The sequence below is a fragment of the Gymnogyps californianus genome, chromosome 21 (assembly GCF_018139145.2).
Source record: "Gymnogyps californianus isolate 813 chromosome 21, ASM1813914v2, whole genome shotgun sequence".
Taxonomy (NCBI): Eukaryota; Metazoa; Chordata; class Aves; order Accipitriformes; family Cathartidae; genus Gymnogyps; species Gymnogyps californianus.
Genome location: NC_059491.1, coordinates 203,999 through 230,550, shown reverse-complemented (window position 1 = coordinate 230,550; position 26,552 = coordinate 203,999). Strand labels below are relative to the sequence as shown.

General features: G+C 48.4%; 1 protein-coding gene across 4 annotated transcripts in view; it reads left to right on the top strand.

Annotated features, from left to right (window-relative positions):
* The window catches only part of CAMTA1 (calmodulin binding transcription activator 1), a 314,118-nt gene that overhangs the window by 250,873 nt on the left and 36,693 nt on the right, over window positions 1–26,552 (top strand). For 3 of the 4 annotated variants that reach the window (XM_050909538.1, XM_050909535.1, XM_050909537.1), the window contains exons 6-10: window positions 832–985; window positions 10,887–11,027; window positions 13,448–15,303; window positions 18,659–18,785; window positions 19,569–19,703. In XM_050909538.1, the coding sequence (XP_050765495.1) occupies window positions 832–985; window positions 10,887–11,027; window positions 13,448–15,303; window positions 18,659–18,785; window positions 19,569–19,703 (2,413 nt within the window). Of the gene's footprint in view, window positions 1–831; window positions 986–10,886; window positions 11,028–13,447; window positions 15,304–18,658; window positions 18,786–19,568; window positions 19,704–26,552 lie in introns of those variants that run through there. The other variant, XM_050909539.1, reaches the window with a different exon arrangement.

Here is a 26,552-nt window from a genome sequence, read left to right as displayed (position 1 = left end):
CGCAGGGTGGTAACACGCTGCTCAGCTCCCTACTTGAAACGTCTGTGTCAGTGGGACGGCGCCGCAGTGCGTCAAAGCGGTGTTGCATCCCCTCTCTCAGCCCCCGTAAGAAGGTGCATGGGGAGAGAGGGGAGCGTTAAACAGCCCTGCGGGAGCGAGCGCCTCGCAGTTGTTCTGCAGCAGTTCTGCAAAGAACACGGTCTCTTCCAGTCCCGACCTTCCGCAGCTCGCTGTTTTCATCGCAAAGCTGCAAGATCTTCAAAAGACAAGAAATCGCGGGCTTGTCTGAAAAGAGTCTGTCCTTGGGGCACTCTGTCATACTGTTTGTGAGCCTCTTTGGCTCTTCCCTCCCTCTTTCTGCTGCCGTACAGAAAGCGTGGCTGTTACTGATGTTCACAGGTGAATTTCCATATATTCAAAATAGCCCGATGTGGGCCAGAACCGATGAAAGCATTGGATCAAACAGACCGCAGGTTCCTTAAACCAAAGCAAATTACCTGGTGTTTGTTGCGACTGGTGTTTGCAGCACTCTTGCAAGTATTCGCTGTTGTGTACGGGTTGGAAAAAAGGTTCACCCTGAGCACACAAGGGGAGCAGGAGAGTCGCGAGCAAAGGGCGCTCGGGATGGGGGGGAAGCTGCGTGCAAACTCTGTCGTGCCTCGTCTTTTGCCACCTCTTTTAAAGAACAGCTCTGATCTTGGGGGCATCTGGTACATACTGGGATCTAATTATGATGCTTTCTGTCGTAGTTTTAATTAGAAAGATAAATGCAGAGAGCCCGGAGCAGGGGAGAGGCCCAAGGACATAACTTCTGCTCTGCTCTTCCTGCAGAACCCAGACATCGTGTTGGTGCACTACCTGAACGTCCCTGCCATCGAGGACTGCGGGAAACCATGCGGCCCCATCTTGTGCTCAATAAACACAGACAAGAAGGAATGGGCAAAGTGGACAAAAGAGGAACTCATCGGACAGCTCAAACCGATGTGTGAGTATCTGGAGCTTTTTTGCTCTTTTGCTTTACGAAGGGTTAATTTAGAGTACGATGTCTCTCACTGCCACCAACTGTCCCTGTGAAGGAGTCATTTGTCACCGTCAAACTGAACTTGCATCTGCGTGCACTTTCTTTCTTCCCAATATTCAACATTTCTGGGATGCGTGGTACGAGAGCTGCCCAGACTGTCCCAAAAAAGGTCACGTCCCAAAAAAGGTCACGTCCCAAAAAAGGTCCCCTCCACACCCTGGGAAAAAATTGTACCTATGGTCTTGCATTTTCACGTGCCGTTTGTAGGCACCGACTTGCTTGCGAAGAGCCTTTGCAGTATTGGCAGGTAGGTTTCCCCCAAGGGCACTCATGTTCGTGTGGTTCAATGTCAGATCGGAATGGGTCGCTGTTGCTTACAGACGGACTCTGTGGAGCTGAGTGTTTTCAGGGTGGGTATCGTTTACTACTGTTCTGAACTTTGCAGTCTAAAGAGAAGGCTGCTTAGGTGCGCCGGGTGATCGGGAAGTTTGCTCTGCAAACAGGCAGTTCTTTGAACCTCTCTGCATCCGCCTTGGAGTATAATATTTTCTTTCACATCACAGTTATATTGTATGTCTTCCCCTGGAGAATATGTCCCAATGTGCACGCAAACATCTTTTTGCAATGAAAGAAAGATTAGGCATAACGTGGGTCTGTAAGCAAGAGAAAATTAACTGCAGGAGCCACAATACCAAATCTAGGTGCTTGCATCTGAGTCAACAAATCCCAGGTCTGCTTGCTTTTCTCCCTCACCCCTGCCCTCAGTCGGACGCTGGTGTCATGCCCAGCTTTCCATAATTAGAGGTCACAGCCATGAAGTACATTCTGATGTGTCTCAACCGTCAGTGAAAGATGAGTCTCGCGCTGACCGCAGCGTTAGTAATCTGAGTTTGCACCGCTCCTGTGTCGCATCCCGAGCCCTGCAGGCCCATGTATTCCTTTTCCACGCAAAGTTGGAGGGCAGAAGACAAGCAGAAGAGAGAAAATGACACATTTGCTAAACAGAATAATGCCCCTGGGACCGAGAACCTGAAACAGAAATCCGCGATGTTGAAGGTGTAGCTGAGACTGGACAAGTACCTTAACATTAAACAGGAGAGGAAGTGGCAGCCTGTTAAAAAATCTGCAGTGCATCAAGAAAATTATGTGAAAACTACAACGAATTCGCCATAAATTTAATAACACTTGGCTCTTTTATGTCTCAGGAGGGAAGAGTGAAATTCTGCGCAATTATTCAGAGTATATATGCATGTACATGTCTCTGTTTATGGGTACATATCCTGGGAAATGCATCCTTAGAAATGTAGCTAAAATAAAAGCTTTAGATTCTGATCAGACCTAGAAAACAAAGAGGACATGGATATCCGTGTTCAGGGAACACAGAGGGGCACTGCTCGCCAAGAAGCCATCAGATTTGGTTCCAGTATTGGGTGTGCCATGAAATTCTGGAGCCAAGCACATTAGTTTCATCACATTTTTGCATTAATCACATTCTTTCGCAGACTTCACAGTTTGATTGCCTGATGTTTCTAAATTTCTCTGCCCTAAAGCAGATTTGTCCATGATTTAAAGCGTTGTGCGTGGTGTCGCTGGTGAAGTGACAGTCTCACCCTTTTACCTGTTCTGTGTTGCAGTTCATCTAGTTTTATTCCTCTGGACTTGGAAGCTGTGTGAGGTTTTTGTTGATTCTTTTGTTTTCTTGGTTGCCGTTTTTCATGAGAATGTCACGTTTAAGACAAGTTAGTGATGATACAGCCAGGGTGTGCGTGGAGGTCCGAGGTCGAATGCTGTACCTGCGGGGAGGTTTTTCCATCCTGTTTCAGACCATTGGTGTCATTCAGAAGTAGGAGGAGAAGCTGATACTAGTTCTGCCTTTGGGGAAAATGCTTCCTCCTGGGCAGAGGCTAGTGACAGCGTCCAGTTCTTGACTCGCTGAGAACAAGTGCTCTTTGCTCAAGTCCTACTCAGCCTGCACCGGAGTCAGGTATTAAAGCTTTTGACCTCTGTCAGGTATTAAAGCTTTTATATCAGAATCTAGGAGAGCGGAGAGTCAATGGTGTGGCAGCCAAAGGCTGGGAGCACGTTCTCTTGGCCGTGTGTGCCTGGAGAACTAAAAGTGATGTGGCAGATGGCTGGCAGAGAGAGAGGCATCGGTCTGAGAGCCCGAGCCAGACAAATACATCAAACTGTTTTTCCTGAAATGCCGAGAGACCCTGACTGGGAGGAGCAGCGAGTTTGCTCGCATTTCTTGCATCCATGGTTCACTCAGCTCCCTCTTCCTTCCCTGCTGCGTCATCCCAAAGTCAGTCCAGGCTTCAGCAAGTGTTCAGCAGGCAGCCGGGCCGGGCACAGGCTCCTGGTACCAGACTGCATCGCCTTCGTGAGCGGAGCGGCGCGCTGAGGTCTGGGCTGCTGAGCGGCGGCTCCTCCTGTCTTGGTCTTGAAGGAGAGCTCTGCGAACCCAGAGCTTCTTGACTGGCTTCCGAGGTGCTTTTTCCTAATGCTGTGGCTGTGCTTGCGCTGGTGGTTATGGATGGATGAAGACATACCTTCTCAGGGTGGAAACACCATTCACTTGTTCTAACATAGCTGGTCTCTGAACTAATTAAGAGACTGAAATTAACCCATCTGAGCATCCATGAAAGGTAAATACTCACTGCAGATGCTCTGAGGATTTGGGGTTTTTTCAACATCTCCAACCGAGTTGAGACCGTAAATAATTAATTAATCAGCCCGACTTCAGTTTTCGTGGCTTTGGATTTCTGGTTTAGTTCTGATGTATTTGTCACCTGCCTTCACGCTGGCACATCCATGACCTCCTGATTGTCCTGTCTGGACTGTCACTGTTGGCTTGTCAGACCTCAGTTTGGCAGTCCTTGAGACGGAAGCAGAGGAGCCTGGAAGGGCTGGGTACACTATTCGTGACCTCCAGCAGGATGATTCCTCTCTCCTTCCAGGCTAGGAGATGGGGCGCCTTGTCTTAGGGGTGTAAGCGTGGTCAGGGAGCACAGGGAGGGCTGTAAAGCCTCCACTGAAACATCCTGCTGCTGATGGCAGACCTGTGATAATCTGACTGTCGGCAGCGTCCTAACTGCTTGTCTGAATCAAAAGGGTCATCGTGTGTGTTGCTTCTGTATGAATGCAATCTTTCGGGACGTTTGTGCAAAATGAATAGCGATAATACATGAAAGATCTGCAGGAACGTTGTCTGAGACACCTGTAAGTCATTTCAGGATGCCTGGTATGAAGAATGGGCCTCAATTTGGCGTTGCTTTCAGTTTTTCCCCCCTCTTGTGCCCCGTTATAGTCTCGCTTTGAGATTTCTCTGAACAGATTAGCAGATGTCCTTAGAGGCATCTGGTGGTAAAAGCAAAATGCAGTGGCAGAATCCAGCACAGCAGAATTCTGTGTATAAACTCCATATGATCAGCAAATTGTGGGCCAGCTCATGTTGGGGGTTTCTCCAAATCATCCCCTTTTGGCTTTCTCATCCCTCAGCTGGCAAAGTATGAGTTACAAGCTCACAGCTGGTGCTACGTTGCAATCCTTGTTTCAGGTCCACTATGATTAAGAGCTATCTTTCTTTGGGAAAAAAGCTCTTTTCATTCCTCTGCTGCTTGGAAACTGATTGCTCCTGCTCATGCCGCCTGCACGCAGCCACAGCTGGGGAAACTGGGGGTTTCACGTGGCACCCGTCACACTTACTACCTTTGGGCACAGGCAGCTCTTGCCTCTCCCTGGCGTCACCAGTTCTCTCCGTTCTGTGTAAATGAAACGATCTGGGGCTCTTGGAGGTGACCTGAAACTGCATCCCTGTGTTGTCGCAACTGGAGAGGGCATTAATCGCTTGTAGCCCAGAATGAAGTTTAAATAGCGGTAATCAGCATTAATGTGGCTTGAAGAATTGAGTTGTTGGGTATTTTTATCTTGACTTAGATTTATATTCTATTTCAGTAATTGTGTTTAAGGGGTTCTTTATATTTAATCTTAAAAGATCAGTTGTACAAAAATGCTACGTGGGATGGTTTTTACCGTTCCCCAACCAGTTTGTCAGAGCTACAAAGTGACCCGCAACAGACACTGAAGCTTGCCAGCTTAGTTCCAACTGACCTCCACGTAAAAAGTAACTTGGATTCTTTAAAAGAGTTTGGTTTTAGTAATGCAGAGGTCCAGTTTTGCTGGAATAGTACTTACGTGTTACTATAATTGGCTGTGGTTTTTTCATTAAAAAGAGACTACACTAGTAGGTGCTAGATAGGTTCTCATATCCCGCTGGCCACTCGGACTTTGCTACCTCCCATTCACACAGCCAGTATCGGCCACCTGCTGGGTTTCTCATCTTCTCACCAAGATGCATCTCTTAACCCTGTCATTACTGCAGGTGTGCTGCTCTAAACAGGGGCCACGTGCAAGAATTGCACCCTTCCTCTGCCTCTTAGATCTGCGGTGGCCTTTATGTCCCCAGAGGAGCTTGTTCCCATGCCTGTATGGGCCACTCCTGAGGAAACGTGGTTTCCCTCACGGGCGAGTTTTACCTACTGTAGAAAGTTCCATTTTGCCAAAAGAACAAAGTTAGCGACTGTTTTTCACCTGGTGCTTTGGGCAGTCGTTCAGCTGCATTTGGAGATACACAGTGCAATAATCCCACTAGCTGAAACTGAGTGTTGATAGTAATGCAGCATGAACCGGGCTGTTGGCAGTAATGGAAATCAGCTTGAGGAAAGCTAAACCAAAGAGTTTCCTGCCCCCCTAAAAGCTGGATATTAAACCCGATGCAGCAATTACAGAACCTCTCTGAGGATGCCGTGGCCACACCAGCCTTTATTTTCTGTTCTTCCTTAGTATTTCATCTCCCCTCCCAGCATTCAGCAGTAGTAACTGTCAGACTCGATACTAGAGCATCTACTAAGGCGGCGGTCCTCTTTTCCTGGCAGTTCCACCAAGATGGTAAAAAATGATCGTAATTGTCCCCGTGGGTGGGACGGCTTCTGACCGCCCAACGAGAGCTACGGCGAAGCCGCGGAGACCGGTCCCGGGCGGTGCCGCTGGAAGAGCTGGAAGCCCAGCAGACGGGCTGCAAGCGCTGGGCTTTCTGGTGTGCCCTGCTTGTGAAGACTGGTTTCCCCAAAATCGCCCGGCACGGTTTTTGCGAAAAGAAATTGGGGGGGGGGGGGGGGGGAGAAAGAAACCCCGTAAAAACCGGCGATAGGCTTGCGCGGGGCTTGCAGGAGCCCGTGCGGGTGCACCGGCGGGCAGCGGCACCCGCGTCCCCTCCCCTGCTCGCCCGGGTCGCGGCGCCGGGCCGGTCCCGAGACGCCGCCGCTGCCGCCGCCGCTGCCGCCGCCGCCCGTTCCTTATCCGCTGGCGCCACCTGGCGGCGCGGGGCGGCAGCCGGTCCGCCGGACGGGGCCGGGGCCGGTGGCGATGCCCGTGAGGCGCGGGCGGAGGAGGGAGCTGGCCGCGGTGGCGGGCCGTGGGAGCTGTGCTGGCCTGGCCGCTCCGGGCTGCCCGCGGCGCCGGCGGTTCGCTCTGCGGAGCTGTCGGTGCGAACGGAACGGAGCGAGCCGGGCCGGGCACCTCCGCGCCTTGATCACGCCTCGCACCGTTCCGGAGCTCGACAGCGGGGCTGGTTAGCAACTGGGATCGGGAATTCCGAGTCTTGTGGAAGGGAACGGCCCGGCGACAGCCGCTCTGTCCCGACTGACGCTGTCGACGGCAAGAACTCCTAGCGCGATCTGCTTTGTGTTGCAGGTGAGTACCGCGTAGGTGGCTTAGGAGAACGGTTGGAGAGGGTTAGCTTCGGCGCTGTCCTTTCATGGGTGAGCAGCCGTGAACTTCAGGTGGCTGCAAGTAAAAATTGCTTTAGCTGTAAATAGAAGTCGCGGAAGCCTCGCTCCGGGCAGCTCCAGAAGAGTCGCGTCCTGCCGGTCCTCTCTGAGGGTAGGTGAACCACATGTACTTCCCACTTGCTTTTAAGCATCCCGTTGCACCTGAGCAAACCTTCAAGGCAAGGTCTCATTTTGGAAGAAAGACTTCTCTTTAAAGAATGGCTAAGAGTGAAACGTCTGAACAAGTCCTTACGAAGACATTAAAATTCAGGAAGCGTCATGAAGAAACAGCGAACGTGGAAGGTGATCTTCCCCGCCTGCATCCCCAGCAGCGAGGGTCAGGAAATCTTTCCTTTGTAACCAATAACGAGTGGAAGTGGAGGGCTGGAAAATCAAAGCTGAATTGTGTGCGGGTGTCTGGATACGAAAGGATAAATCTAATGGAAATCTCCTCCGGCCGAACTGAGAAATCCGAGCAAGGCCTTTACTCCTGTCAACACCAACGCGGTGAAAATTGAAGGGACAAGGCTGCCATTTCCAATTGACCATCGCCATGGAAACAGCCTCCCGGTGTCAACCCTTGGTGGAGCGGGATGTAGGAAGCGAGGCGGGCTTTCGTTCCTCTCGCCACGGTCAGCGCTTGTAGGATTTTTAAAGCGTTTTGTGTCGGTTGGGAGCAGCCAAGGGCAGGACTCTGACGCAAGGGTTTGCAGCGGGCCATCTGAGATACATCGAGAGGGAGAGGCAAACAGAAACCTGACCTCGGTTGTTGCAAATATTCCAGCTCGGTCAGTCTATCCAACTTCCCTGTTTCGTGTGGGAGATGTCATCGTTGTTACTCACAAAACAAGAGACGGGCCCTTACCTGTCAAAATGGGGCAAAGGAGCAGCATGTAGGGTATAGGGAAATACCGGTAATTCTCCCCGGCTCCGCTGCCTCAATGCTACAGGCGCTGTGCAGAGGGTGCGTGGCAAGGAATATGTTGCTGCTGTAGTGCAGCAGCTTTTAGACCCGTTCGTGGTATCACTGGAAAGTGTTGGAGCAGTTCACAGCTTTCATTTTAAATTATAAGGAAGTGCAGGAGGAGTCTGAACAGGAATCCAGATTAAAATACTTCCCAGAATTTCTGTTAGGCTTCAGTCTTTTTTTCCTTGTTTTTTTGTGTTCCCACATTATGACTATATTTAATCAAACATAGTTCTACAGTGGTTTCACTTTTTGAACCCCTAAGAAACGGGAAGAGAGTGTGTGTGTGTGTGTGTGTGTACTTTTTATTAGCCTTCCTTTCATAATGCACTTTCTTCCCTATAGAAATCTCCTTTCCTGCTGATTCATTATGTGTCAGGAAGCCAAGCGTGACATGTTAAAAGCCATCTTGATAGTATTTGGTATTCAGTACTAACAACTCACCAGCTCACAGGAGTTTTTCTTTAAAAGGGGGAGGGAGAAAATCTGCATATTGGATGTGCCAAGACAGCGGGTAATTTGCATTAAGGATCCAGACATTCTTTTTTTGCAATCTGTCACCCTTCACTGGGTTTTTATTTTATAACCTTCATAACATACGGGGAGCATAAGCGCTAAAAAAAGTCACACCACGTGGACAGCAGCTGGAGCTGGAGCCCTGTAGGATCAGCTGGAGCAAGGCTAGAGAAGGACCTTTCCTCGGCAGCAATAGATCCACGATGGGACTTTGTTATACTGGAAGGACTTGAAAATAATAGGCATAGTACTATAAGTATCCAGCTATAAAGCTGTCCGTTATTTCTTAGCTTCCAGCTCACAGCTTGATTCAGACTTAAGAACCATCATCATGAATACACGAACCATGAGACATGATTCACTTACCAGGCTTGCCCCCTGCAATACACTGCTCATCACGGGATTTAGCAGCAGTAGGGAGCAAACTCTGACGTGCTGCTGTAAAACAGACTTTCGATACCTAGCAACACACATGTGAGCTCACTTCGTTAGCAAAGCATTTCTGAAGTAACCGGAAATAGCTTAATGCAAAGTCTCTCAGTAATAATTACAGTTCAGTAGCTTTATATAGTATAGCCGCAAGTATTCCAAATACATTACTGCATTTTAATCTCACTGTCAATGTATTTTTTGCAAAACTGCTATTTGAACATCACTTATTAGACATAACATCACATGTGACAGAATAAGGTGTCTAGAATAATAAAATGAATGTGAGCAGAGGTACCGAAGCGGTAAGCGTATATAAACTTAAACTTAGACATAATAACAGATACTGAGTGTTAAGAGGAAATTCGAAATTGTGAACCTACTAGAAAGCAAAATCTGTTGGGTACGATAACAATAACTGTGGTTGTCAAGCAAGCACAGGGGGACTCATTACTAAACTAACTGCAGCACTTTAAGTAGTGATATGAGGAAGAATACTTGTAAACCTTATTTACAATATTTCTGCAAGTTATCCGGCCCGGCCAATAAAAATATGAATTCTGTAATATAAAACTAGACCAAGATGAGATGCTGTTAGGCAAAGTAACATCAGTGGGTGATGAGGCAACACAGCAACAGGTGATAAAAAAAGCAATCAAAATGCTTCACAGAGCAGATGCAGGAACTCTGTTCCACCGGCTGCTTATGACATACTAAATAAGCAGCATCAAAGAGGAGAACAGGAGATTCACGCGATGTCCTGCCTCTTCGACAACGGTCATTAGCTGTCATAAACGTGCCCTCGTTTGCTTCTCTTCTTCTTGCGTGAAGCAGCTTACAGCTTGTTGCTCCAGAGTCTTCTGGCTGTATAGTGATTATCAGCCCGATGCGCTGTCGCCAGCATTTCACGACCTCGCATCGAGGACCTTCACCACGCAGGGGTCTGTGTATTTAGAGCTTAATCCTACCAAGTTGAAGGCCGTGGGACTTTTAACCTTGATTTGGTATATTCTGGTTAAGGATTTTAGAACACAACGTGCAAGGAACCTGCTTTGCTAGAGTACGACAGAGACACTCCTGAAAAGAAGCAGCTCTTCAGGCCTGAGCTGCCAGGCACGGGGACATCTTGGAAATGATGTTGCCACCAACCAGCACTTTCCAAAATCTGCAAGCGAGCTCTAGTGCTCGCAAAGGATAAATAAATAATATGCACATATAAATTGCTTAGAGAGACATTAAAGGAGACAGAAGATGCTTTGAGTCAGTTATCACAGAGAAAATATTTTATAAATGCTATTTCCATTGTAAGCCAGGTTGAGAATATCACTGTTATGTGCAATTCTGCATCTAAAAAATTCTGAGAGGGCGCCTTTATTCAAATAATTTATGTGCATGCAGTTTAGCATTCCTATTTAAATAGCTAACAGGCCAAGAGAGTCCCCAAGAAAAGAGACCTTCAGTTTGCAACATGTTCCGCAACGTCACCCTCCTGTCCGTTTTCCGAAATTACTAAAAAGTTGTCCAAGTCTGAGGAGGAACTCACACAGTGTCTGTTAGTGACTCCCAAAAAATGAGTCGGTCTTCCCTGCTGCCAACCAGGATCTGACAACGAAGACCTGGCAAAAGGTTTGTATTTGCTATTATACTGGCATATTTTTTGGCTGCCGATTTTATTATAAAACTAACTAGTTTTGTTTTCGTATTAGACAGAAAAAGATTCCAAAATGCTCCTTGGAATTGTACTGGTTTACTTCAGTGAAACACAAGTATTTTGTTGCTTTCAGGTTTTTAATGAAGGTTACCTGCACTATTCAGATAGTCCTTACAATTTTTTAGCTTAGTTAGAGAGCCACCATTACCAGCAAACTGAAATAGAGAAAGGCATTCTGCTGAGGTTTTTTTCCTCTGTATGTACCTAATCCAGGAATTGCATTTGGAAGCCTATGGATATCAGGGAGCAGAGAATAGTAAAACAACAACTATTACTGTCGCTTTCTATAGGTCTCCTTCAGTTCTGACAAAAAGCAGCAGGAATGGGTTTCTGCTGTTCTTTCGGGGTGGCTTTTGGTGGTTTCTGGCGTGTTTTTGAAGTTTCTGATGGGAAGTTTTACTGTTCTCTTTGCAGTTCATGGCATTAAGTGGACGTGCAGCAATGGAAACAGCAGTTCAGGGTTCTCGGTGGAACAGCTCGTGCAGCAGATCCTCGATAGTCACCAGACCAAGCCGCAGCCTCGGACACACAACTGTCTCTGCACTGGTACCTTGGGTGAGTACCTTGGGAGGGCACAAAATTGAGCGCAGCTTAATCCGGACTTGGGGTAGGGCCTGTAGTACTGAAGTGCTAAAAACGCTGCATCATGAAACGTTGAGACACAATGAATCCAGAAGTGTCAGAAGTCGTCCTGAGCATAAAAAAATGCAGCTGGAACTTCTGGGAAAAATGTCAACACTTTGTGATGTGCAAGTTCTAATAAATGCTCTCCATATGTGACCTGCCCAGAAAGGCATATTCTCTTCTACATGCTCAAATTTTGTTACCGAAGCCTCGAAATGTGATGTGCTTCCAACTTCACCTTCTGAACTCCCTGCCCTGCAGCCCACTTTGCTGAAGAAAATGGGCTCAGGTCATTAATTACAAAGTATTACTGGGATAAGACAGGTTTTATTTAGGTATCATGAAAATACAGGAGATTTGTTTCCTGTTAAAGGAGATGGCTTTGTTCTGAGTGAGACTACAACAGCAAGAAAGAGCATCCTTAGTATTAGCATTTTATATAGAGTGTGGGAAGCTGAGTGATTCACTTTTCTAACTCATCTGCTTTATAGCCACCCCTTCCTAGTACTTTGGTCAAGTAAAATACATGACACGTTAATTAGTCTTGTCCTGGTTTCGGCTGGGATAGAGTTAATTCTCTTCTTAGTAGCGGGTACAGTGTGCTTTGGATTTAGCAAAATTTATAAAGGAAAGATGTCAGTGCTTCAAAGGGTTTATTTTTTTTCTTCTTTTTTTGGGCAGTTGCATTATACAATCAAGGCTTAAGTAAGCATGATGACCTCTGAAATACCTGAGTTTGGATTAAAATTCAACCCTTAAGGCTCAGCATTTGATCCAGGCTTGCAGATCTGAACATGAATCCTTTTATTCTTCCCTTTGATGTTTTGTCTTGTGCTAAGTCTGCTGCATGCTTTTTAACATAACAGTATCGCTTTGTTTTGTAACGGCTTGCACATTGACACGTACATTCCCAATTCCTTACTGTCATCCGCAAAGACGGCAGCGTGAAAGCCTCTCCCTTGTTCCTGTTCATCTCTATACCTAGGAGAATAGAGAGATTTAATATTGCATTTAGTCTCCAAAGCACTGTCCTGAACTACTTTTAAGTGACCTGATTCAAATCTTGAGCACATAATAGAGAAGTTCCCCTTCAAGGGCAAGGAACAAAAGATTTAGCAAATTGCAGCGGCTACACGGACGCTTTATGTTACCCAGAAGATGGCATTTATAATTGTAGCCATTAGCTATAAGGAGGAGGTTTCTTTCCCCCTTTAGTCATTATACAGTACCATAATTAATGTTCTTACCTCATTCTAGGGAAAATGAATCAATTAAGGAACGAAACATGAAAAATTCATGGGCTGTTCTTAAACAACAAAAGCAGTCCCTGCACCAGAGTTTGTGGCTAAGATGCCTTTGCAGGCAGAATTGTTTACTTCATCCTACCCCATTTCCAGGCTCCCAGGAACGCGGGTGATGTTCGTCTTCTGTCGGGCCACTAAAGGTGCCAGCTGGCTGAACTCCGTGGAGGGTTGTCTTCTGGTGGCCTTTGCTTGAGCATTCTTCAACCGCTCCGACACTAATCGTGCGCTCTGCGTGCGACCTCTCAAAGTACAAAATGTTTATCTGTCAGCATACGAATGGCTTAGAACAAGAGAAATGCATCGCCACCCTTACGGGAGGGAAAGCTTTCTTTGTGCTGGCTAACATACTACTTCTTTAATAATTTGATTGGCAGCTGTAATAGACAATGATGACAAGAAGATAAGGGTTGCGATCTAGGCGGCAGGGTGATGCCAGGGACAGGAGCACGACACGGCATCTGTCGCCTCCAGATTACCAGTCAGCATCCAACCCACGAGAGCGGTTGTCAAACCACCGGACATCAGCCAGCGTGAAGAGCCGAGCATCTGTGTCGCAGGGGGCTGAGGTCTTGTCCGTGGTGCAGATGAAACGGGGCCTGCGAGGCAGAAACCCTCTGCCGCAGCTGACAGCAACAGCCCTCGCTTTGCAGACTTTGCACTGAGATTGGGCACGTTTAAATAACTCCGAAACGTGTCGCAGATGCCGATTCCTCTCCTCCTAACGTGTCGTCTGATCGGGGCAGGGAGGAAGGGGGTGGGTGCTACGTGGGGCGAGGGGAAGGGTGCACAGGCGCCTCTTTTGAGGTTGCTGTCGTTGCACGCAATGGATCTATGCATCAGACGGAAAAGGAGCTGTAAATCTGGCACTGGCGGGAAATTAATTTTATTTCCAAGGTCTCTCTTGCTGTCTCGTGTGCGTGCTCGCTCTCTCTCACACACACTCGCGCGTAAGCACAGCTCTCCTTTGCTACAGCCGTAAGATACACAACTAGCATCGCCTGAATTTTCTATTTACTGAATGGCAAATGTTGTTGTTTTCCGGCACAGGGGCAGGAAGCAGTGTGCATCACAAGTGTAACAGTGCCAAACATCGCATCATATCACCAAAGGTCGAACCAAGGACAGGTGGGTACAGCGCTCATTCAGAGGTACAAAATAACGATGTCTCTGAAGGCAAGAACGAGCACAGTCATGGCAAGGCCTCCAGCCGAGAGAAGAGGAACGGCAAAGTGGCGAAACCGGTGTTGCTCCATCAAAACAGCACTGAGGTTTCTTCCACCAACCAGGTGGAGGTCCCTGACACGACCCAGAATTCTCCCGTGTCCATCAGCAGTGGATTAAATAGCGACCCGGATATGGCGGATAGCCCGGCCGTCACTGGTGTGTCCAGTATGGCTGTAGCATCGGTTATGGGAAGCTTGTCACAAAGTGCCACCGTATTTATGTCAGAAGTCACCAGTGAAGCTGTGTATACCATGTCACCCACCTCCGGCCCAAATCAGCACCTTCTGTCCTCAGATGCAGCTGCACAAGGACTGGTACTTGCTGTGAGTTCAGATGGACACAAATTTGCTTTTCCAACGACCGGCAGTTCAGAGAGCTTGTCGATGCTACCCAGCACTGTCTCCGAGGAACTCGTGCTCTCCACAACTTTAGATGGAAATAGAAAAATTCCAGAAACCACCATGAATTTTGACCCAGACTGTTTTCTTAACAATCCCAAGCAAGGGCAGACTTATGGTGGAGGAGGTATGAAAAATGACAGCATCAGTACCAACATAAGGCAGTCACCCACAACGGAACGTAGCTTCAACTTCAATACAACCCTCACAAAAGAAATTAAAACTGAGGACACATCTTTCGAACAACAGATGTCCAAAGAAGCATTTTCCTCCACTTCTGCATCTAACACTCTCACCCTCACTACTGGTTCAGGTTTGCTTCCATCGGGAGGAGGTCTGAGCCCAAGTACCACCCTGGAGCAGATGGACTTCAGTGCCATTGACTCCAACAAGGACTATTCTTCCAGCTTCAATCAGACCGTCCAGAGCCCTCACGTTCATCAGACCCCTTCCCCCAGCTTCTTTCTGCAGGATGCCAGCAAACCTCTTCCCCTTGAGCAAAACACTCACAACAATCTGAATGACACAAGTGGCTCATTTGTGAACACGTTAGGAATCCCCAGTGTGAAAACAGAGTCCTCGTCCCAAACCACTTCCAACTGTAACGGCACAGTGGAAACCAGAATAGAGTCCACCTCTTCTCTCCAGCTCATGCAGTTCCAAGCAAACTTCCAGGCTATGACTGCAGAAGCTGAAGTTCCCATGGAGACCTCCCAGCAGGCAGAAGGGAACGAAAATCTACTTAAATCAGGGGATCTTCAAGCCTGCAGCACAGAACACTACTTGCAGCCTGAGGCCAACGGGGGTATCAGGAATGGGAACAATCTCCCTATTCTCCAAGGAAACATGGTACAAGGACTCTATCCTGTGGCCCATCCCAGCTTAAATAACTCCTCCAACATGGAGCTTAACTTGGACCACTTTGACATCTCCTTCAGCAACCAGTTTTCTGATCTAATTAATGATTTCATATCGGTGGAAGGTGGGAGCAATGCTCTCTATGGACACCAGCTGGTGTCAGGCGACAGTGCCGGACTGTCTCAGCCTGAAGACAGTAACAGAGCAACCTACAACCAGGCTGAAATGTGCATTCCTTGCTGCAGTCCTCAGCAAGCCAACATGCAGCTCAGCAGCACAGAGAACGGAGCCAGCACGATGGCGTACATGCATGTGGCTGAGGTGGTCTCAGCAGCTGCGGCACAAGGCACTTTGGGGTTGCTGCAGCAGAGTGGGCGCTTGTTCATGGTGACAGATTATTCACCAGAATGGTCTTACCCTGAGGTAAGTCCAGGGCTTTTACTCATTAACATTTACTGCCTTATCTTTCATTGCTTTGTTAGTAAGGGCTCCCAAGAACTGTTTTGTGAAAGCTTTGACAAGCCTTTTAAAATATTTCTCTTAGCAGTCAGAGCATCCGAGGCCATTTTCATGTCTGAGTGTACTTTTAATTAAGCACTTCATTACCCTGACAGGGCCCTTTCTTCACTGAGGAAGCATCCGAACAGAAATGTTTTGTTTCATTGAAAAGCAAAGTATTTCCCACGTGATGGCTTCGTGGTGCTACCTAGCCGCGTTAGAGCAACGGAGTTTGCAAACTGGAGCTGATCCGTAAATCTGGCTCTGACGTCCTTAGTAGAATAATTCCTGACCCGCATTGCCTTAATGAGTTCAGCATTTACCTCCGTCCCACAGGCTATTGAAATCACTCACGTGCACCACAAATTAAATATGTCAGCAGCACAGACTTTTCTGACGTGAAGGAATGCTGGAGGAAAGAGGCTGTTTTGAGCCAGTAATGGAGAGGCAGGTTGTTTTGAATTAAAAAAAATGGTCCTTTGTGTTTTTCTAAGCCCAGCCTTGGAGCACTGTTGTATCGGTTACCTTACGGAGGTGTATCGTAACTGCTCAGGAAAAGATCTCTCTGTTCCCGTTGACTAGCACTATCTTGATTATCAGTCCTGTGATGCCACCCCCGGTAGGCATGCATCTGACACCACTGGATGGCAAGCTTGCTAGTGGGCGAGGCAGCAGAAATATGCAGTAATAAGCAGATGAGGTGGCTTAACCTTCAGCCGAATGATCCTGTGACAGCTCCAGGACCACGGTGTTACAGGAGCAGGTGATGAGTTGGTATTCAGTGGCTCTAAGAAGAGTTCACATACTCTGCAATACGGGACTTGGTGTGAAAACATGCAGATGGAAAGAAACTGAGGTTGCCGGCATGCAGGAATGGCCGACGGGCGCTGATGAAAAGCCTCCTTCAGGAGTTTCAGCCCTCCATTTCGTTGGTCGCTCTCCAGACGAGTCCGTCGTGGCCAGCGAGGTGGCGGTGCAGGCTCAGGCACGGTGGGCAGCTGAAGGCATCTTGCCGCTTCTTACAGCCTCGCCGCCGTTTGCGTGGCCTGCAGCTGAGGGGGAAATCTGGGATGCCCGGGGGCCTCGCCTCTGCCGGCTGCCAAATCCAGTCTCCTCTTTAAGAGACAAGGTGGTCACTGCCCATCTACCACTCACCACCAGCTGGAGTTTACCTTCTCTTGGTCTTGGTGGAAAACTGGGTCTGAATGTGGCAGTCTTGTTTCTCTGGAGTATAATACAAGCTGAAGTGTCAGCACTGCGGTGGTCACTACTAGTGTTATCTAACTGACTGTTTAACAGGGAGCAATAATGCAATGATGGCCTGTTAGCAGCTGAACCCAGTTAGGCTTCGTTTGCAAGAAGCACAGTATTTTGGGGGCATTTGGCTATGCTGGGCTGCAGACACCGCTTCTGCCGTACCTGTTGTCCAGACAGTCAGTCCAACTCCTTCCGGCTTGCGTAAAAGGTCCCAAAAATCAACAAAAAAACCCTAACACCTCCAGCCTTTCTGGTGCAAATCTTTTTTTTTTTTTTTGCTGCTACCATGGAAACCTTTTTTTTGTTATCCATTGCTACACTAACGAATTGTTCGACTCCTGCTGGCAGACCTTGTTTTATTTCTGTGTTATCCAGACCACAAGGCCTAATCCATCTGCATAGACTCACCAGAACGTTTTTCAAAACCAGCACAGGTCCAGGATTGCTTTCTGGTTGCGTGGATTCATGCCCGGAGCTTCAGGTTTTGATTTGCAAGCAGCTCAGAGCAATACCCCAGCTACTCATTTTCTTTGTTTGCTAAACAGTGTTTGCTGCTCACGTTGTCAACTCAGCAAGCATCGGGCGAGCCGTCAGAAGGAGCCCGCTCGTCTCCAAACGAACTCTGCCGCAGACGGACGGCCTTCTTGGGACCCGGCACTGCTGGCCTGGCGCTGGGGCCGCCTTGGCTTCCCCGGGCGGTACCGCCGCGTCCCGGCGCTGGCCGGGGGTGCGAGGCCGCCGGCCGCGGTGGATCGGCCTCCCGAGGGCGGGCAGGCCGCGCTCCCGCCGGCGGCCGCCCGAGGGCAGCACGGCCGCGGGGAAGGGAAGGGGAAGGACGGGGACGGGGAGGAGGCCCTCCGCCGCCCCAGCAGGGCCGGCCGGCGGACGATAACCCAGCGCTGCGGTGCCCGGCAGGGAGAAGGCCCCTCTCCCGGCCTCGCCCGAGCGCAGCCGCTGTCGGCTGCGGAGGCCTGGCGCCGCTGGGGTGGCCCCGGGTGCCCCCGCTGCTGCCGACCGGGCCTCTGCTGTGGCGGGAGGAGGCGCGGGGACCCGGTCCTGCTCCTGCAGCTCCGAGAGCGAACGCAGCCGGTGCGTTTGTGCGCCGGCAGGAGGGGCAGGCGCCAGAGGCTTCCCTTGGGTCATTCTCGTCTTCAGCACGGGAGCCTGACAGAGCCGTGGCCGGGGAAGGGTCTGGGACAGGCTTGGCCAGGGTGCCGGAGCTGCGGTCGAAGGACCTCTCGGCAAACACAGCCCCGTTCTGGGTCACCCCGCTGTCCTCACGCTTCCTTATTTAACCAAGTTCCCAGTACCCAGAAAAGCGCAAGTTGTGTGATTGCTGGTTTTAGCTGAGATCTCCTTACGTCACGGTCTGTCGGATTCATGGTCCAGCTCCTCTCACGCTTGCAGTTGTGACTTTGGAAGCAATGTGTCGCCTTTTGTGTCCTATACGCAGTCTTCCATCCCTATCAGCAGGGTCAGGGCGGTGATGGCAAGCGTGCAGCGCGCTTGCCGTGACTGACCTGTGGCACTTTTCAGTGGCAAGGAGACAAGCCCGGAGCCTGAGCGGGCAGCAGCAAGGAGGCGGTGGTGGGCACGAGGTGGGGATGGAGCACCCAGAAGTTAGCAGGAGCTGCCTGGTGGAAGGGATGTCTGGCTTGCAGCGTTGATAAGGTTTGCCATTACTGGTCTCGGAGCTGGCAAGTGACCAAAAGAAAGGCAGGCGGTCTGCGGCGAGGCTCACACTGGCAAAGCACGGGACTCGAGTGTATGGGCAGGAGTGGGGAACAGAGCGAGTGAAGAGAAACAAAGATGCTCTACTACAGAATACTATTTGCATTTCTCCCACAGTGGTGGGAGACTGGGGTATCGGTGTTGACTGGTGCCAAGGATCTGTGTTAGCTTGGCACTTCTGTTAGCCCTCATGATGCTGTTTGCCATTCAGCCATTTCAGTGCATGGTCTTCTCTGGGGATGGCTTCTTCTGTAATGCTTTTTCCTCCCCCCCCCTCCTCTTTTCCTCACAGGGAGGAGTAAAAGTCCTAATTACTGGTCCATGGCAGGAAGCCAGCAATAATTACAGCTGTCTGTTTGATCAGATCTCAGTGCCTGCATCTTTAATTCAGCCAGGGGTACTGCGCTGCTACTGCCCAGGTAAGGAACACGCCTCTCCTAGAGCTGGTGGTTTCAGAGCAAGTTCTTAGCCTAATAGTGTCATGTATATGTCTTGACTAAACTCACGGACCCATTGTGAAAGGTAGTGTGTAAACATCGGGAAGCTTTTTCTTTTTCTTTGACCTATTTAGTGTGAGAACAGTAATTTAGGATCTTGATACATCGCAACAGATCACAACAAATATTTAGAAGCTCTGAATTGCTTTAAAATAATTATTTGAAAGAATTAAAATAATTCTAAGCATTTCTTTAGATTTGAAATAGCAGATTAAAGAGCAACTGTTATTCGGGGGTGCACTCACTGCTCTGCTGACTCTTAATTTGCCTCTGTTCTGCACTTTGTCCTTGGTACCTACAGGATGAGAACACCTCCAGCCTCCCCACAGAGATTTTCAGTAGTGCTGGCCCTCAGTATATGACTTCAAGTGTATGCAGAATAACTTAGCTTCATTGTTAGGCCCTAGCTTCCCACTGGAAATGCAGTGAGGCTGGCTCATCTTTAGGAACACATGTGATTCTGCCTCCTGCCAAAACAACCCATTAGACGACTCTTAAGCTTACAACCTTCGTGTTTGAAAATACAGATTGGCATTTTGGACTCTTCAGTTGTCTAGTCACAAAAATATTGCCAAACACCCCCTCTCCTCTCATTGCATCTGCTCTCAGCCTGCCGCTTAGCACATGGGGAGATCAACAGGATAATACCTAGCCGTGCATTTCTGCGGGGAGGTCTCTGTCTTACCACGTGCGCTTTCCTTTTAGCTCATGACACTGGGCTCGTGACTTTGCAAGTTGCCTTCAACAATCAGATCATCTCCAATTCTGTGGTGTTTGAATATAAAGCCAGAGCTCTGCCAACCCTGCCTTCCTCCCAGCATGACTGGCTGTCCTTGGATGGTAAGAAGCATGAGACATTCTTTAACAAAGCTCACGATAGGGCTGTGAGTGAAAGGAGCGGCTCCTGGTGTGGGGGAGGGATGCAGAGGGGCAAGTTTGTGCTGTGGGGAAGGTCTGTTGCACAATTAATCAAAGACCTCGTGCTGAAATTTCTCATTAGTTCTTTTGATGTGAAGAAAACGTGGCTGCATTTGATGGGAAGGAGACAAAGGGGTGTTTTCTTTGTCTGAATAGAAAGCTGATTGTTTCCCCAGCACAGGAACTACCCAGTCCCTAGCAGGAGAGGAGCATCTACCTTGCAGTTGTCTTCCCTGAGAACTCTGAAACTTGAGCTTGTCTAGAAAAATGTGTGTTTACGTAAGCAGAAAGTGGGAAGACTGGTGAGACAATTTAAGGGATGAGGGGACTTTAGTCAGCCACTGCTATGATGTCCACATCCCACCTCATTACCTAGGAGTTATCAAATGGGGCAGATACAGATTCTGTCAGACACTTGAGAGCTCAGTGCCAGAGCAGTCCGTGCTAATGGCAAGCCAGGCGTGCTCTGGCACATAACAGCCACAATCAGCCTTTTTAGACTTGTAAGAGCATCCCTTGTGCCTTGCAGGGATGAGATGGACACCCTAATAGCGTTAGCTCTTAGCCAAGCAGTTGGCAGAAGAATCCATGATTGATCAGAACAGATCTCTGGTACCTAAATGTTGCACCAAGGGATGGGAACACAGGCTCTGGATTTGTATGGCAACTCTGTGCATGCAAGTTTTAGGTTCAGGTTTACCTGGTAACCCTATGCCCCCAAAATGCGTTTTCATAAAGGAGCAAAATGAGAAGGATAGCAGGGGAACTTAGGAGCCTGAAACGTTCATTTCCCTTCCCGAGTGCGATTGCTAGAGCGATGCAGCTTCCAACTCGGACCACGGAGATGCAGGGAAAGAGCTAGTTTGTATGTCAGGCTGGGAAAGGACCAGTAATACTGCTTTCATCTTTCTTCATCAGAGAGAGCCAGCTGCTGGGGCACTACGTTTTGTGCAATCTTAGCAAAGTCCCAACACTCCTGCTTGGTGACCCATTTGCTAAGTGTCTATTTTCTTTGCTAAATACAGGAGACAAATATGGTAAGGTCAGATTCTTAGTCTTCAGAGATTTCATAGCTGAGAAACTAATATTAACGTTACAAAGCGTTACACAAAAGAAGTCACAGAAGTGGTTGTTTGCACAGGGCCATACTGAAGGAAAGAGAAATAATGAGCTAATATACTGATGCAGTTTGTTCCTCAGTCAGTTTAACCTCGTCCTATTTTGTCTGTCAGCTGCAGACAGGGTAACTGTAATACAACGCATTCTTTGGGAAATCTACCATGGATATTACTTTTGATACCATTTTAATGCCTTTAAAATATTGCTGTCATTACAGAGAATTGAAGCATATGTTACTGTGTTGTTGTTATTATTTTATATCTTTGATGGACATGGCAAATACTTAGAACTGTTTAACTGGAGAAATATCGAACAGTTTTGAGCTTAATTCAGGCCAGCTACATGTCAGTGTAGGCAGGTGGTGTTTGAAAGGTTTTTGGTGGGCTCCCTTGTTCTCTCTGGGAAGCCTTGACAGAAGAAGCTTTCTTCGTTAAAGCATTCATTAGAAGCTTTCTCCATAGCATTAGCAGCTGTGAGCCTAGGGACTAGTCACGTGAGTCAAATCTGAGCACCCTGACACTGCTGATGAGAGCATCCGCAGCTCATCTGTACAATGTGAGCGCCGGGGGCAGGTGAGGAGCAGCCATTTCTAGCTGGATTCTGGCAGAGCGGTGTGTGTACATGTGCAGTGTCTGAGCTGATGCTTTTGGAGACAATGGGGGGGGGAATAAAAAGAAAATAGAATTTCCTTCAAAGTAGCATCAGGCATGATTTCAGTGGCACAGTACCTGTATCTTCAGCTGTTCAAGGTGATCCATTAATATTAGCAGCAGACTGACGCATCCTTCCCTGGCTCTCCCTCTCCCTGTAACATCACAGAACACAAATGCTTAGTTTGTCTCTGCTTTCTGACCTGTAGCTGCTGTGTTTCTCATGCTACGTACCAGAGGGACATTTCAAGGAGGTCGGGGCATCACTGCTTCCGATGTTTGTAGACATGAGCGGAACGGAGACAGATCACTGGTTATTAGAGGTTTGTGAGTTGGCTGTAGAGGAATACTTGCAAACAGAAATCAAAATAGCTCTTAAAGAGGAAGTGCACATAGTCTTATGTTCAGCATCAAAATTGAGCTTGCTTGACTTCTGAGTATTGGAAGAGTCTGCAGGTGCTTTTCATCTGCTACTGAGGCTGCACGTTGCATGTGAAGTACAGCCGATGCTGCTGTGATGGAGATTGTTGTTCAGCTGTTAGCAATCTCTCCAGTGTGGCATGCAAAGTGGATAGGTTTTAAAGCCCTTGTTTGACAATTCCCTTAGTGCTGGTGAATTCGGAGGAGCTGCAGAAGGTGGATGTGAGTGCTGTCTCTGGTGTTCCTGCAGTTTGTCTGGGAGCTCCTGGTTAGCGGGCAAGCTCTCAATTACAGATTGTTATGATGTGGTGATGGTGGAAGGGAGGGGGACTGCAGCAGTGAATAAACTAGGGCATTGCTAACAGGGAGGGAAAAAAAAGTAAAAGGACCGCTGCATTGCAGAGGCCCTTCAGGGAAAAAGACTGAGTAATTATACTAACCATGACTTATCAGAAGCCTCTGCCTTGATGCACAGTGCTCCAAAGGGAGCAAATTACACTCTTATTTCAAGGACCAGCAACATCTTCCCATTTGTTGTTAGAGAACAAATGTTAGCTTAGCTAGCTAAGGCATAAGCTAACGTGAGTTAATTCTGTCAATAGAATAAATACACAACTCCCTGTCTTCTCTGTTTACTTTAATTGCCCTGCTTCAAATCCTTGCCCTACTGCCTATTATGTAGTCTTGAGGGGAGGTTTTCAAGGAATATTTGTAGTGCCAAAATATTGACTAGAATTTTAAAATTCTTTTTAATTAACTCAGTGGAACACTTTGAGTTCCTTTGCGCTACGCTGTTAAAACACAGTTAATGATTCCAGCTAGTATGACCACTGCAAGAGAGGCAGGGTTAACAGTCAACCATACCCCAGGAACAGTGTAGTAAAAGGATAAGCAATTTCCATCTTACATAAGTTTAGCTAAACAATTGTCTTCCAAGAATCTCTTTATTTTAAAGACAAAGGCATCCTATATGTGAACTGTATATTTTCAGTTACATTAAGACAAAAATTAATCTGCCGCCTTGTTCAGTTCTGCAGGTTCAGTTCTGCAGATACCTGAAAACCTTTAGCCTCTGTTTCTTTCTTAAGGAGGCAAGTCTTTAGCTGCCTGACCATGCCCAGCTCACAGCGTAGTGGCTTCAGTTCCTCTGCAAGCTCCCCTTGAGAATTTACTGTCCAGTTAAAGGACTTGTGTAGTTGTTGTATGCCTTTGCAGTAATAGACCGTGCTACACAGGCTGTAGCACAGCTCCAGACGTAAAAGGGCAGACAGTAGCAGCTCAGTCATGAAAGGATATGGTGTAAACAAAGCCAATAAACAAACAGATATGTACATAAAATTGTCGCTCTCAGGTATGGATAGCTCCCAGTTAATGCTAAGATAGTAGGCACATGTGGAATCACACCTCTGTAGAAGTTTCTAGATTTCAACCAAGATGGGTTAGCAAAGAAGCATCTGAAACCAAGGACGCAAAACCAGAATTTCACGGTGACCAGCAGGAAAAAGCGAGCACGAACTTTTTTGCATGCTGAGCGGCTCTCGGTGCAGGCTCAGAGCAGAGACGCTGCTCGCTGGGGGACATTGCTGTACCTTCTGTCACAGAGGAACGCCATGAGATCCACGCATGTGCCTGTGCAGTGTCGCAGCGGGATCTGCTTCCACCTGGCTACTGCGCTAGCAGAGAGCAGCAGTGGTATGACATATCGTGCTTCCTTCTTATAAGCACTTATAGCGACCTTTGGTTTAAGGTTTTTTTAAAGGCAGGTAATTCTTATGATTATTCAGGGAACATTTAACCAGCGCCTGCAGGGCTCGGGGTCTGGGAGAGATACGATGAACGGAGGGCGTTTTGAGTGAAACAACAGGAATTGTGTTTCCCAGAGAAAAACATTTCATTAAATAATTTCGCGGTTTATAGTAATTGCTACTCTGGGAAGTAGCGAGCTTGGGGCAAGGATAAAATCCCACCTTGTTGAGCACAGAGCAAGTCTTGGCCATTGGGACCAGGGAGCAGTACTGCAAATGACTGGAAAGTGTTGCGAGACCATATCCCTACATGCCTCCTGTTTCTAGGACTGTATCAAGCCAAGTGAAGGAATGTGCAGAGAAGGAGTTTTAAGGTGCAGCACGTTGGGTGGCCATCCTCTGAAGCGCTGCTTCCTTTTTCAGTGTCTACACTGCACTATAAAGGATCGTGCACCCTTTTCTGAACTATACACAGCCACGCTTGTTTTATTCTGAGTTTTCCTTATTTTACCCCACAGATGAGTTCGATCCTTTACAAATGGACAGTGGACACCAGCTGCTGATGTTCTTGCATTTTTTTTCTAGTTAATTACAATAGTGGTGTTCTTTCTTTTCAAAGAAAGCCTTTCTTCTCATAAAAAGCACTTCCACGTGATCCTGATCTCTGATAAATTTGGCAGCCTCCTCTTTTTTCTCTATAAAACTGACAGTTTTCAGAAGCCACCATGTGCTTCTGTAGCCATTTGACCTCACTTTTCATTCATTGTCTGTAGAGAGGTTCTCTTAAGAAAGAAAACCAAAAAGCAAATGAGACCCCTTCTGAACTGAAGGACAGAGGTCTTCTAGCGACAGATGCATAACAAATTAGAAAGGCTTTTTCGTACAGATTTCCAGTGGAAAGCACATGTGTTTGCCCTCCACTGAAGCCTTTGCTGCTTTCAAAAAGCGTCTGTAGAGATGACGTTTCCTTGGCATGGGACATGATCAGAAATTCCAGGGAGACTCGTATGAGTGCTCCTTGGCATTATGCTTACGCATCTACAGGAGGGAGGTTGGGGAGGAGTAAGGGCTGCCACAGGGAGCCCAAACAGAACTTAAAAATATGGGCAGGCAACGTGTGAACTGATGAGTCAAGTGTGTATGGGATGGACAAGGGCGTGACTGGTACTGAACGTAAATGGTACTGACGCAAGAGAGCGTAATAGGCAGCCTTTCAGCTACTGTTGGATTCTCAGTTTAAGATTTGGCTGTCTTTCCCAGCTGGAAAACATAAAAAAGACTGGGGGGTTTGGTGGCTCACTCGTGTTAGTGCGACGTGGCCATACCTGTGGCACCCAAACTCTCGTTTTGGCACGCAGGAGGTGGATGGGATCACATGCATTCAAGTTATCTGTGACAGTACAGCGTGCGCGTGCTACCTGTGGCATTTCACAGTTTGACAGGTATGTGATTTCTGTAATGCGGTGGTAAGCGTGCAAGATGGTAGATGTTCATCACAAAATCCACAGAGGATGTCTGTTTACTGGGACCGGATGCCCGTTCTAGCATGCAGATGTGATGAGATGCAGACAACACAGTCTTGTACGAGAGACGTGTTTAGTATCAGTGAGGTCCTTAGAAATGTTGTTTCGCAGCCGTAAGAGACTTTTGGTAGAAGAAAGTCCGTGTCCATAAACAGTAGCACTGTTTATCGGTCCTCTCTCCATCTGGGTAGACGTGACTGTGTGTTTAACTTTACATCTTGGACTTTACCGTGAAAGATTACGTATTTGGGTTCTCTTCAGGAAGAGGGATGAATGTTCCGTACTGTGTTACGGGGCTGTGGTGCAGCTCACCGGGACGGGGGAGCGTTGGTACGGGACATGGGTACCTTGCTCCTTACTAGGAACTACGCTGTAAACTTCAAATGTTTCTATTCATCCTCCTCTCTTCTTTACCGACTCGTAGTGAGTGTGGAGGCTTTGTCTGTTTTGTTTATATTCCTGCTGAGATTTGTTTGGGGTTTTTTTTTCCTTTCACACGATGGTTAAGCACAGGCTGCTCTGCTACAGTTATTTCAGGAAGCCTGAATGGCTTTGACTGCATTTCCCAGATGATCCTTTTCTATTTTGGCTATAATGTGATTGAATTGAGGTGAGGAATATTTCGTTTTCTGTTCTGGATGTTGTCTTTTGAGCCAGCCTGACTTCAGGATCGGACATCTGATGGCTCTGGAAGCTCTGTGTTTATTCTCAGGCTGATGACTAAACAAGCTCCACTGCTTAGCTGAGTCTGTGCTGGAGTCTGCAGTTCCTTTGTGGATCAAGTAACTGCACAGACGTTCTCTGGGACTTTATGTCGGGTTTTAACGCTCTGCAAGTTTGCATTATTAGGGCAATTGGTAAAAGGGTAGCTATTTTGCGTGTGGCGAGATGAGGAGAACTGCACGTGAGAGCCCGGTTGCTTGAAGGTGACGCAGGTGTTCCACGTCCCGGCCCTGAATCGCTCTCGCTTACTGGAGCGCGCCATGTACCCGCACGTTTTCCGGAGACGCTCGGTAGACAACCCGCAGCCGCCCTCCCGGCCGGGACCGGCGGGGGAGGAGGCCGGGAAGCCGGGTAGGAAGCTGGGCGCGCACACGCTCGCTCGCTGCCCGCTTCCAGGCTGCCGAGGGCGGCCCGCCGGCCCGGCAGACGAGCGGCCGCAGCCCGGGGCCGCCGAGCGCGGGGCGCGCGGCAGAGGCCGCCGCGGCGCGCGCGGTAAACACGGCGGCGGCGGCCGCCGCCAATGGGGGCCGGTGACGTCACCGCCCGGTGCGGGCGGGGCGGGGCCCGGCGGCCGCCGGCAGCGGGGCGGCG